This window comes from Canis lupus, chromosome 27 (genome assembly GCF_011100685.1).
Source record: "Canis lupus familiaris isolate Mischka breed German Shepherd chromosome 27, alternate assembly UU_Cfam_GSD_1.0, whole genome shotgun sequence".
Taxonomy (NCBI): Eukaryota; Metazoa; Chordata; class Mammalia; order Carnivora; family Canidae; genus Canis; species Canis lupus.
Window position 1 is genome coordinate 38166344 of NC_049248.1, and position 12342 is coordinate 38178685.

General features: G+C 36.7%; 1 protein-coding gene across 7 annotated transcripts in view; it reads right to left on the minus strand.

Annotated features, from left to right (window-relative positions):
- Positions 1 to 12342, minus strand: part of SCAF11 (SR-related CTD associated factor 11) — a 73929-nt gene that overhangs the window by 11835 nt on the left and 49752 nt on the right. For all 7 annotated transcript variants that reach the window (XM_038577421.1, XM_038577424.1, XM_038577419.1 and 4 more), the window contains 3 exons: positions 2722 to 2780; positions 2458 to 2567; positions 1383 to 1484 (listed from right to left, as the gene is read on the minus strand). In XM_038577421.1, the coding sequence (XP_038433349.1) occupies positions 1383 to 1484; positions 2458 to 2567; positions 2722 to 2780 (271 nt within the window). The remainder of the gene's footprint in view (positions 1 to 1382; positions 1485 to 2457; positions 2568 to 2721; positions 2781 to 12342) is intronic.

Below are 12342 nucleotides of genomic sequence, written 5' to 3' on the forward strand. Positions count from 1 at the left end.
ACACGATTATCATGTTTTTCCTTAATTTGTTTTATAAGCACTTATCCAAAGCAAAAACATCAAATACATTAAAAAAAAAAACATGATTTCTTTTCCTGTTACATTGTAAAGTTCCTCAATCTAAAAACAATGGCTCTTCAAAACTCCCAGTGTCCCTGTTAAGTTTCTGCATTCAAACCCAATCCACTCTCAGCTTCTTTCTTTCTGATTTGTATTTGTTTAATTGAGATCTCCTAAAAAAAACTACTTTATCCCATATAAGGTGAGGTTTCGGAGTAGGAAGAGAAAAACTTCAAAAACAATGTGCAGCTTATACATACACAAAAACAGAGAACTCTAAGATTTCATATTATACGTATCTGGACTTCCTAATTTCACTTCTATTTATGTTCCACTCTCATTCCTACAGGGTGAAGGCCCTAGGCAGAACTATATTACAACGTTATATAAGATAAAATTAAAATGTTACAGGGATGACAGTGGCAAGGACCTTAATCTTTATGTAGGAACTTGATTTAAGTATATATATAATACACTTCTAGCAATGTGACAGTAGTTTTAGAACTTAAACTAAGAAAGAAAGGACTACATTATAAAAAGTCATGAATGCCAGGGTTAGAGTACAAAGACTTGGTCAAATAGTCACTGAGATCTTTTGGGGAGGGGAAATGTCATGACAAAAGTAGCGCGTCAGCTAACAGCACACAGGTAAGATTCGAATGGGTGAAACAGTAGAAGTATAACAGAGCTGAATGGTATTACTAATAATGAATCTTGTCATTTGGGTGCTCTCCCTTTTAAAATACCCGTATATCTACATTTACTAAACACATAAAGGTACTTTTCAAGGGATTCTTTAAACAGCAATCTTCTTTAGGCACTGAAACACCAAATTTAATTTACACAAAACTTTCTTAAAAATGTAACTATTGATTAAAATACCTCTGGTATTAATGACATCTTCTGCTCATGTTAGCCTGTAAACACTTTGGTACAAAAAAATTTGGGGGGGGGGGGGATCCCTGGGTGGCGCAGCGGTTTGGCGCCTGCCTTTGGCCCAGGGCGCGATCCTGGAGACCCAGGATCGAATCCCGCGTTGGGCTCCCTGCATGGAGCCTGCTTCTCCCTCTGCCTCTCTCTCTCTCTCTGTGACTATCATGAATAAATAAATAAAATCTTAAGAAAAGAAAAAAATTGGGGGGGGCCACCTGGGTGGCTCAGAGGTTGGGCGTCTGCCTTCAGCCCAGGGGGTGATCCCAGGGTCCTGGGATCGAGTCCCACATGGGGCTCCCCGTGGGAGGAGTCTGCATCTCAGCCTCTCTCTCTCTCTCAGTCTCTCATGAATAAATAGATAACATCTTTAAAAGAAATGTCGTTTTTACCTCCCAGCTCCAGGTGACATATGAGGAAACCAGGACAGTTCCAATTCCTGTCTCTTCTGCCTAATCAAGGCACTCATTTCGCTGACCTCACCAAGTTCTGTACTAAAAGACAGATTTAGGCCTTATCAGACAGAACTCGAAGAACTTTTCAGCCGAACAAGTAGGTTATTATCATAGCAGAAATTTTTGTACCTAGCACTGTAAATCACATTTAAAAGACTATGAACCTTTTTCTAAATACTTTTGATATAAACTCATTCCTAATGTAAAGTTTTTTATTACAAATCAAAATCGTATTTATATGATTCATTAAAATAATGCTTGAATTTATATCTTAAGTGACAAAATTTTTTAAAAGTCAGTTCAGAATAATATCCTTATTACTGAGAGAAAAAAAAGCAACACCATTTTCCATCTCATGAATCAAAGCTGCAGCAAGCAGTCCCAGCAGAAACTGTACCTTCAAGTTTCCCCTCTGAAACTAAGTGTAAGACAAAAGGAAAAAATAAAGGAAGCTATAGTTACTGTAACCAAAAATGGGTATAGTTCAGCTTTTCAAAAGGCTACTAAGACGTAATTGTTGTCTTTGGTAACTTGAGCCAAGCTCTAAAATTAAATCACACAATCTTAACCTGTCTTGCTTGTTCAACCAAAGCTAGGTGACTTTAAAATCCCAACTTAATCTTCAAACTCCACAAATATTTACTTAGTATCCACACACCAGTCACTCACTATAGATTCAAAGATGACTGGGTCTACTCTAAAAGTTTTGGCTGGATTACAATTTAACAAGTAGCCTACCCCTCCAGCACATAAAAAACCTGTGTAGAACAATTTATTAATGAAACAAAACCCACTAGATCAGAGGTAGTTACTACACACTACAGAGTGTCACAAAATAACAGGGTTTCTCTTTACTAGAACTAGTTTATTTTCTAAAACAAAAATAAAAAACAAGGTAGGCTTTTATGTTTGAGACAATTTAAATTTTTACCAAAAGTTAATTATAATAATTAAACCACCAAGTACAAAGACATAAATTAAAAGTAGAAAATTAAAAGTAGAAAATACTAACCAGTAAGTTCTACAGGTAAAAGAAGATTCTCCAGTGTGATTACTAGAAGAAAACATATTGGAGAAAAAATTTCTGAAGCACTGACTGGTACACTGATTTGCTCTTTGAGGCTAGAAAAGTAAAAAGAAGTTAGTGAAACAGCAAACAGACCTCCATGACAAGTAATAGTTATACTTAAATATTTTGAAATATGAGTTATGGAGTTATGTACTAAACAACCATAGAGTGTTATTATCTAGAAGACTTTTCTGTATTTGAACAAACCTTATTTATCTTTAATGTTCCATTTTTCTTTCCTTCCATTTCACTGTGTGAAGAGTTTCCTGTATAAAGACACAAAAAGACTCAATTACCTTGTCTTAAAATATTTTTTATTTTTTTAAGAAGATTTTATTTATTTTAGAGAAAGAGAGTGTGTGCAGGGGGAGGGGCACAGGAAGAGAGAGGGCCAATTCTCACTGAGCCCTACAACTGGGCTCAATCTCACGATCCTGAGATCATGACCTAAGCCGAAACTAAGAGTTGAATGCTTACAGACTGAGCCACCCAGGTGCCCATTTTTATTTTAAAAGGTTATACCCCACCAGTGGATCCCCTCATAAACAAACAAACAAACAAATAAATAAATAAATATAAATAAATATAAATAATGAATGAATGAATGAATGAATAAATGCATGCATGCAAAAAACCAAAAAGGGATGCCTGGGTGGTTCAGTCCGTTAAGTATCTGACTCCTGATTTTGGCTCAGGTCATGATCTAAGGGTAGTTGAATAGAACCCCTTGTTGGGCTCCATGCTGGACATGGGGGCCTGCTTCAGAGTCTCTCTCCTTCTGATCCTCCCCCTCCCTACCCCTACTCACTCACTCTCTGTCACTCTCCAAAAAAATTAATTAAAATTAAAATTAAAATTAAAAATTAAAAAAGTTTGTAAACCAGTATTGATACTGAAAGTTAAATATGCAGAAAAGCTGTGTTTAAAATAATACTTGTATTTGTATAATTTTTCCAAATGCCTTTTTTATCTTGTTAAGCTGGAAATACAAAGAAAATTTAAAAAGCCACAACACAGAAAACTGGTAGAAGCACTGGTAAAGTGCTGTGCTCAGAGCATGAATAATCAAATTCTAGTCAACATTTTCTGGTAGCCTATGCAAACCTTAAACCACCATGTTACAAGAAATATATGCAAGATATCAAATTACTATTATTTTTTAAAGATTTTATTTACTTATTCATGAGAGACACACAGAGAGAGGCAGTCTCCCTGCGGGGAGCCCGATGCAGGATTTGATCCCAGGACCCCGGGATCACACCCTGAGCTGAAGGCAGATGCTCAACTGCTGAGCCACCCAAGTGCCCCGATATCAAATTATTTAATACCAGTAATGCAATGAATAGGTCTTTTTCTGCTATAACCTAAAAACAGGCATTGCTAATTCACCTCAAGTAGCAGCTGACCAGAGGAACTGAGGCCATCAGCCCTTGTCAACCATAAATTACCATTTAGCTACTGGCAGCAATGTCAAGTACCTTCCTTCCTTCTCAAACTTTAAAATTAGGAAGAGCAGAAGTGTTGATTAAAATAGCTTTCTGTTATAGCAATGTTTTTGGCTGCACTGCTTATGATTGTGTTTTTTGTGGTCTTACTTGTCATATCAGGAAATTTATTTCTATGGATACACACTTCCAGATAAAGGATACTTTCTGCTAACCACTAAAATTGTGTTAACACCTTTACAAATTACTGCTCTAGTTTTTCTTTACCACAAAGCCTATGTTATTAGTAATCTCAATGCATTTGTTGTCCGCAATAAACCGCTGTTGGTACTGTTGTCACTGCTCTCACCTCAGAACCCTAGAAAGTACACAGTGCAAGTGACAACAGATCTTTCAACCTTCTGCCTTGCTTGCCTCACAAAGGGCCTCGTGACTTAGTTAAAAATAAATCACACTAATGAGGAGGCCTGTTTCCTGCTACCTATAAGACCATATGTATTTGGAGTTTCTTCTGTTAGTCCAGTTGGTAATAGGCTACTTTCTACTTAATAACATACTAATTTCCTTTCACGTTACCATACAACAGCTGTTTGGTTTCCTGCTATTATCCATCCTTCACACATGTCCCACCCAGAACTGTTCTAACAAATGTAATTTCAACATTGGGGAAAGGAGTACTGGCTGAGTTCCAGGAATTTAATTTCTTGCTCTTCAATGTTTATTTAAAAGATACTTTTGTTATAAGAAGATTTTATTTGAGGGGGGGCAAGCAGGGGGAGGGGCAAATAGAGAGGGAAAGCAGACTTCCCACTGAGTGAGAAGCCTGACAGAGGCCTCAATTCCAGGACCCCGAGATCATGGCCTGAACCAAAGTCAGACACTTAACCGACTGAGCCACCCAGGTGCCCTGATACTGATTTTTAAAAACTGAGTGTAAAGAAGTCAGGAATAAAAAATCATAGGCACTCAACCACATTCTAGAAGTAACTATCTCCTTCAGCTAAACAGAATTGCTGTGTTGTAGCTATACGGAGTCTTTTATACCCTAAGGGTACTGAGTTGTTTTCACTCAAGTTTCATTCACTTAATACTTACTGAGTATGTAAAGCTTATATAGCACTCCCCTTGGAAACCCATCTCAGGAAGACATATTAAAAAGAATGCGCTCTATGTGAAGAACTGTTTTATGGCCAATGCTACATGTGAAAATTCAAAAGGTATTTCACCTATCTGGGTATTTCTCAGGTAATTACTGAGCAGCTCCAATAACAATCTCAAAAATATTCAATACTGGTGGATTTGTCTGAACTGTGGTCTCCAAGAGACAATTTCACAAATCCACCCTACTAATAATCTATCTGCCTCTGGACAGCAATGATAGGCCTTTACCTTTCTTTTTTTTTTTTTTTTTTTTACATTTCATTTTTTATTAAAGGAATGAATGTAAACAGGACTTCTAGATTTATAGAGAAAAACTACAGAAATTTCCCACTCCCTGTAAGCACTCATCAAATCTCTTACCTATTTCTTCTAAATATTTGCCTCTTTACTTCTAAATAATAGGTCTATGCTACTCCACCTTGATTTTTTGGTTTCAGACATTTTCTAGTGATTTTTTTTTTTTTTAACTACAGAAGATAAGACTTTAAACACTACTGCCCTACCCACTCCCTTAGCTGCTTCCACTGAATGTTCTTTTTGATATATCAACATTTGATAAGCAATATTACATTAATATAACTATATAAACATTATTCACAACCATGTACTAACTTATGATTATTTTTCTTGTACACTGTTTGCTTTTTCTAGGGTTAATTAACTACTGTTTTCTCTTTTCCTTTTTCTCTATATTAGCTAACTCTACAACAAAAGTATAAATCTCCTATTAATACACTCAAACACATCAACTCACCCACAAAATCTATTTCCTACTCTCTCGGAAATGCTATTTCTTTGTCCTGCTCCAGTCTGAACTGGTAACTCTCTAAAAGCTGTTTAGCAGTCATTCTCAACTATCCTCTATCATTATTATCCCAGTAATCCCATTTATCTTTTCTCTAGGTCAGAACTCATTTTCTGAATCTCACATTGTTCCTTCATTTACTTTCTCATTTAGTGAAGCATGCACATCCTCCAGCTGAATACTGAGAAAGGGTGTGTGATAATTGATTTTTGAGCTCTTACGTGTTTGACAATGTCTTTATTCTACCCTAATACTTGGCTGACAGTTTAACAGGGTTTACAACGTCCTACGTTAGTAATTATTTTCCCCAGAATTTTCAAGGCATCGCTCCAGTGCTGCATCCATTGTTGATAACATTCTTTTATACATGGGTCTGTTTTCTCTCTCTGGAACCTCTTAGGATCTTGTTATCTGCAGAGTTCTAGAATTTTATGAAGCATATGAGTTCTTTCCTCTCTGCTATTCTGGGAAAATTTCCTTTGTAGTACCTTTTCTTGATAAGTTTCTGCCTTTTGACTTTCTTCTTTCTAAAATTCTATTATTTGATACTGAATCTCACAGACTAATAGTTTATTGTCTCATTAACTTTTCATCTCACTTTCTCGGATTTTTCAGCTTATCCTCTATGCCTGTTGAATTTTTAAAATTTCTACTATAACATTTTTGATTTCCAAAAGTTTTCCTTTTTTAGTCTTTGTTTCAATGATGAGCTATCCTTTCTTTTATCTGTGAGAATACTAACTTTTAAGTTGTTTTGTGTTTCCCAGAACTTGGTTTATTCTTTCAGGTTCCTTTTGTCTCTGTTTTGACCTCTATTATATTGGAGGTTTCCCTCAAATATCTGGTGATCCTTGATTTGTAAGACACTAAAATACTGATTGAAAAATGGTGAGAATGGGTGGTCAGAGCATTTCAACTAACAGGTTTTAATGCAGGGTGATCAAGCAGAGATCTGGCTATTTCATTTGGAGACTCCCAAACATCAGTAACTTAAGTCTTTTCTCTTAGGCAAGATAGTATCCCAGAAGATGCCTCCTATTTCCCACTCTGGGAATAAACAAGACTGCCAGTGCTATAGGTAGAGAACTAGAGGCCTTAATTTTTTGACTTAATTTCCCTCTCTTTACTCTGTTGTTTCATCTATACTCATTTGTGCCAGAGTTTAATCTGGTTTAACCACTCACTCTAGAGAGTTAGCCTCCAGTCAGCCTGGGTAGACTCCTTCCCCTACCCTGTTCAGCCAAGACTCTGCAGGATAAAGATCTTTTTTTTTTTTTTTTTAAGATTTTATTTATTTACTCATGAGAGACACAGACAGAGGCAGAGACATAACATAGACAGATGGAGAAGCAGGCTCCCAAGAGGGGAGCCTGATGCAGAACTCCATCCCAGGACCCCAGGATGACATCCTAAGCCAAAAGGCAGATGCTCAACCACTGAGTCATCCAGGTGCCCCAGGATAAAGTTCTTTAAAACATTTTAACCAATTCTGGGTTTTGGCACCACCCATATCCCTGCCTTCAAAGATAATGGAGGACTTCAGACCCAAGACAGACTAAGATTCTATGGTATGTTAACTGATTTCTTCTTAGCTCCACTTTCCCCATGAAAGGTTCAGCTTTCTGCTAAGACAATTAAAAAAAAAAAAAAACTGTACCTTCAACATAGGGCTTGAACTCATGCCCCCAAGATCAAGAATCACATGCTATATCAACTGAGCCGGCCAGACGCCCTATCTGTTAAGACAATTTACCATTCACTTCACACAATCACTTTCAAGTTTTGTGGACATCTCTTATCTGCTGTCTCTTCTCCCTAGTTCTCTGGTCTTGTGGCTTTACATTTTTCTTTCATTCTTTTGTTGTCATTTTAGTAGGGTCCTGGGAAGGAGTAGGGAATTAAACAGGTGCTATGCTTATCAATCTGCTATGCTTAGCTGAAAGCTTGTCTTACTGGAGTTCAGCACATCCTAAAACATGCTTCATGAAATACTCATCCTGAAAGATGTTTCATTAAAACATCTTTTCTACAACACAAACTATTACGAAAAAGGCTCTTAGCTTACAGCCCAGTACTTGGCAGGTAGCCAACTACAGCCTGTTTGATTCCAAAGTTAATAAACCCATAATTAAATGGACCTAGCATGTACTTACAGTACTCCATTAAGAAATGCCTGAAAAGGGGATACTTTTTATAAACTATATCATTTATAAACTATTAGCCCAAACCAAAGATTAATGTTCATTCTAAGTACAAAGTAAAGGACTTCAAAATAAAAAAAGTAAGACAACTCAGTTGTCTAGCATACATAAAGAATGAAAGTGACATCTCCTTAACAAATTTGCCAAAGGTATGCAATCTAACCTTTGCCAGTATCTTCAGTAAGGCACCAGTATCATCATCAAATGAAGAAACTAAACAATTTACATAATTTTACTTCAGTCACAGACAATTTAATGGAAAAACCAGTACAGAACCCAAGTGGCCCTACGTCCAATAAAATTGCCTATTACAATTTTACAATTTTAACTAACATTATGCCAATAATTTCTAATCCAGATGAATGAATTTCACAATTTCATATACTTTATTCATTAGTTTGAGTAGTGTATAACATATAAATAACTTCAGGCATAAAGTCACACATGAATGTTCAAATAACAGCCCCTCCCTACTTCAAAAAATGTTAAGAAATGAAAGAAGCTGGGCAGCCTGGGTGGCTCAGCGGTTTAGCGCTGCCTTCAGCCCAGGGTGTGATCCTGGAGACCCGGGATCGAGTCCCACATCGGGCTTCCTGCATGGAGCCTGTTTCTCCCTCTGCCTGTGTCTCTGCCTGTGTCTCTCTCTGTATATCTCATGAATAAATAAATAAAATCTTAAAAAAAAGAGAAAGAAATGAAAGAAGCTAAACGAGTTGCTTCCAAAATCTACTCAAGCAGTCCTAGGGGAAAGACAAGGTTTTCTCAAGAAGTTCTTTTATAAAAAGAAATTTAAATTACCCTTAGGACACAATGGCTCTTATTCAGTGTAACTAGGTAAATAAAGATGTATTTAATATGCATAACTTGCTGCTAACTCTACCTTCATCTTAATCTCTTAATTCTTTGCTCAGTCATCAAATGCCTACATTTAAGCACCTAAGGTTGCTTTTCTCTGGTATAACTTTGAGACATTACTGCCCTCAAACTTTGAGACAATTACAAGTGACATTTATAGGTTCTCTTCGTGTCTTCTAAAGAGGCAATTTGTTAATAAATAGTATTGAAGAAATATAAGAAACATGAATTTTTTTAAAAAGGAGAAACAGTTTAATGTAGTAGAACCAATGAAAACAAACATCAGAAGAAATGTTCCCACCAAAGGGCAGAGGTCAGACCATGAGCACCATTAGATGCTAGCAACTCTCCCTGCCACCACTTCACACTGAAATGAAGGAAGGGGCTGCTGAGTGACTTGCCTTTTTTCAGATTTTAATTCAATTAACATATAGTGTATTATATTAAGTTTCAGAGGTAGAGTTCAATGGTTCATCAATTATATATAACACCCAGTGCTCATTACATCATGTGCCTTCCTTAATGCCTGTCACTCAATTGCTTCATCCCCCCCACCCTTCCCCTCCAAGGACCCTCAGTTTGTTTCCTATGATTATTAAGAGTCTCTTATATGGTTTTGTTTTCCTCTCTGATTTCGTCTTTATTTTTCCTTCCCCTATGCTCCCTCTGTTTTGTTTCTTAAATTTCACGAGTGAAATCATGATAACAGTCTTCCTCTGATTTATTTTGCTTAGCATAACACCTTCTAGTTCCATCCATATCATTGCAAATGGCAAGATTTCATTTGTTTTTGGTGGCTGGGTAATATTCCATTTTATAAATATATATATATATATATATATATATATATATATATATATATATATATATATATATATATAAATAACACATCTGCTGAGGGACTCCGGGCTCTTTCCATAGTTTGGCTTTCGTGGACATTGCTGCTATAAACATTGGGACTTAGGTGCCCCTTCCGAGCCCTACCTTTGTATCTTTGGGGTAAATACCTAGTAGTGCCAATTGCTGGATTATAGGGTAGCTCTATTTTTAACTTTCTGAGGAACCACCATACTGTTTTCCAGAGTGGCTGTACCAGCTTGTGTTCCCACTAGCATTGTAAAAGGGAGGAACATGAAAAGTAAAAACTCTTAAAGGTCCTATTCCTATAACTGTGATTTATGAACTTTACTCTGAAAAAAAAAAAAAAAAAAGAGACTTATTACATTTCTGAAAGGCAAGGCAAAATAATTAGATAATTGATCTGTAAGTAGGGAACAGACATGATGCTATCAAAATGATAGTTAATTCTATACTAATTATTTTTTTAGCTCAAAAGTACATCCAAACAAGAGCTATCAAAATAAGATAATAATTTGAGTTATAAAGATGAAAGGTTTAAGATGGCTAAAATTACTAATATCATGCTTTCATATTACCTGTAGTGGGAAGAGACCCCAGATCCAGAGTCAGAAAACTGGTCAAATCCTGGCTGCTCCGAATGTTAGCTATGTGGTCTTGGTCAAGACACGGAGCCTTTTAAAACTGCCTTAAAGTTTACAATTATGAACGTCTCTGAACATTCTACAACATACAAAAACAGGATACCTACAGAACAGATTTGACTAATGTTAACATTTAGCCATTTTTATTTAACATTAATCTGTCTCCTTCCTTCATTAAAGGAAACTACTTACCTGAAATTGGTAGTATGTTCTCATGCATGTTTTTATTACTTAAGCTTCCTGAGTCTTGGTTTTCTATTTGTTACTCTATAGGTCAATTATCTTTTATTATCATAAGTAGTTGCAGCCAAGGACAATCAAAGAGTAAGTACTTAATAGCCACTACCACTTTGCATGATATCCTTGAAAATGCTATTCAGAAAATACCCACAAGAAACTTAAAATCTTATAGAAGAAAAAAGAAAAAAAAAAACAAACAACCCACACACCTATGTGACAGGTTTCAATAACTCTAGCAATTACTCTTTTTGGTGCTCATATTGTCCCATTTTTTGGCTAGAGGGAGCCCAATCAAATTGATCCCTAAGACTTTATGTTATGATGCCAATAGCCTAAAAAACTTCCTTGATTTTAGAAAAATGTTCTAGGAACATCTTATTTACTACCTCAAACCCAGAATCAGTTGTTTACTTCAAGGTGCCCTGGTACTTTTATTGGGAAATAGTATTTGAAGAAATCCAGGCACCAGGGCTGGGTTACAGTGTTTTCGTATCATTTACAAATTTTATTTTATAAATCCTAAAACAGCTCTTTAGTTACCTTGTAATGAAAAGAACCCTTCTCCCCCAATTCATGTCTACCTGGAAACCTCAGAATACTGCCATTTAGAAATAGGGTCTTGGTAGATGCAATTAAGGTAAGATTGATAGAAGATCATACTGGATTAGGGTGGACGCTAACTAAATACAATGAGAGTGTCCTTATCAGACACAGAAAATTATATAGAGAGACAAAGAGAAGGATATATAGGGAGACAATGAAAGGACATGTGGAGATGGAGATGCCAAAGATGCAGCTACAAGCCAAAGAATGCCAAAGATTGCCAGGAGCCACCAGAAGTTAGGAAGAAGCAAGGAACTGTTGGGGATTTACCCCAAAGATACAGATGCAATGAAACGCCGGGACACCTGCACCCCGATGTTTATAGCAGCAATGTCCACAATAGCCAAACTGTGGAAGGAGCCTCGGTGTCTACCAAAAGATGAATGGATAAAGAAGATGTGGTTTATGTATACAATGGAATATTACTCAGCCATTAGAAACGACAAATACCCACCATTTGCTTCAACGCGGATGGAACTGGAGCTGGAGGGTATTATGCTGAGTGAAGTAAGTCAATCGGAGAAGGACAAACATTATGTGTTCTCATTCATTTGGGGAATATAAATAGTAGTGAAAGGGAATATAAGGGAAGGGAGAGGAAATGTGTGGGAAATATCAGAAAGGGAGACAGAGCATAAAGACTCCTAAGTCTGGGAAACGAACTAGGGGTGGTGGAAGGGGAGGAGGGCGGGGGTGGGGGTAAATGGGTGACGGGCACTGAGGGGGGCACTTGACGGGATGAGCACTGGGTGTTATTCTGTATGTTGGTAAATTGAACACCAATAAAAAATAAATTTATTATAAAAAAAAAAAAAGGAAGAAGCAAGGAAGGATTCTTCCCTAGAACCTTCAGAGGGAGCATGGGCCTGCCAACATCTGGACTTCAGAATTCTAACCTCCAGAATGGTGAGAAAACAAATTTCTGTTGTTTTAGGCCACCAAGTTTGTGGTTAATTTGTTACAACAGCTCTAGCGAACTAATATAGACCTAGGCATAGCTTTCTTTTGTTTTTAAA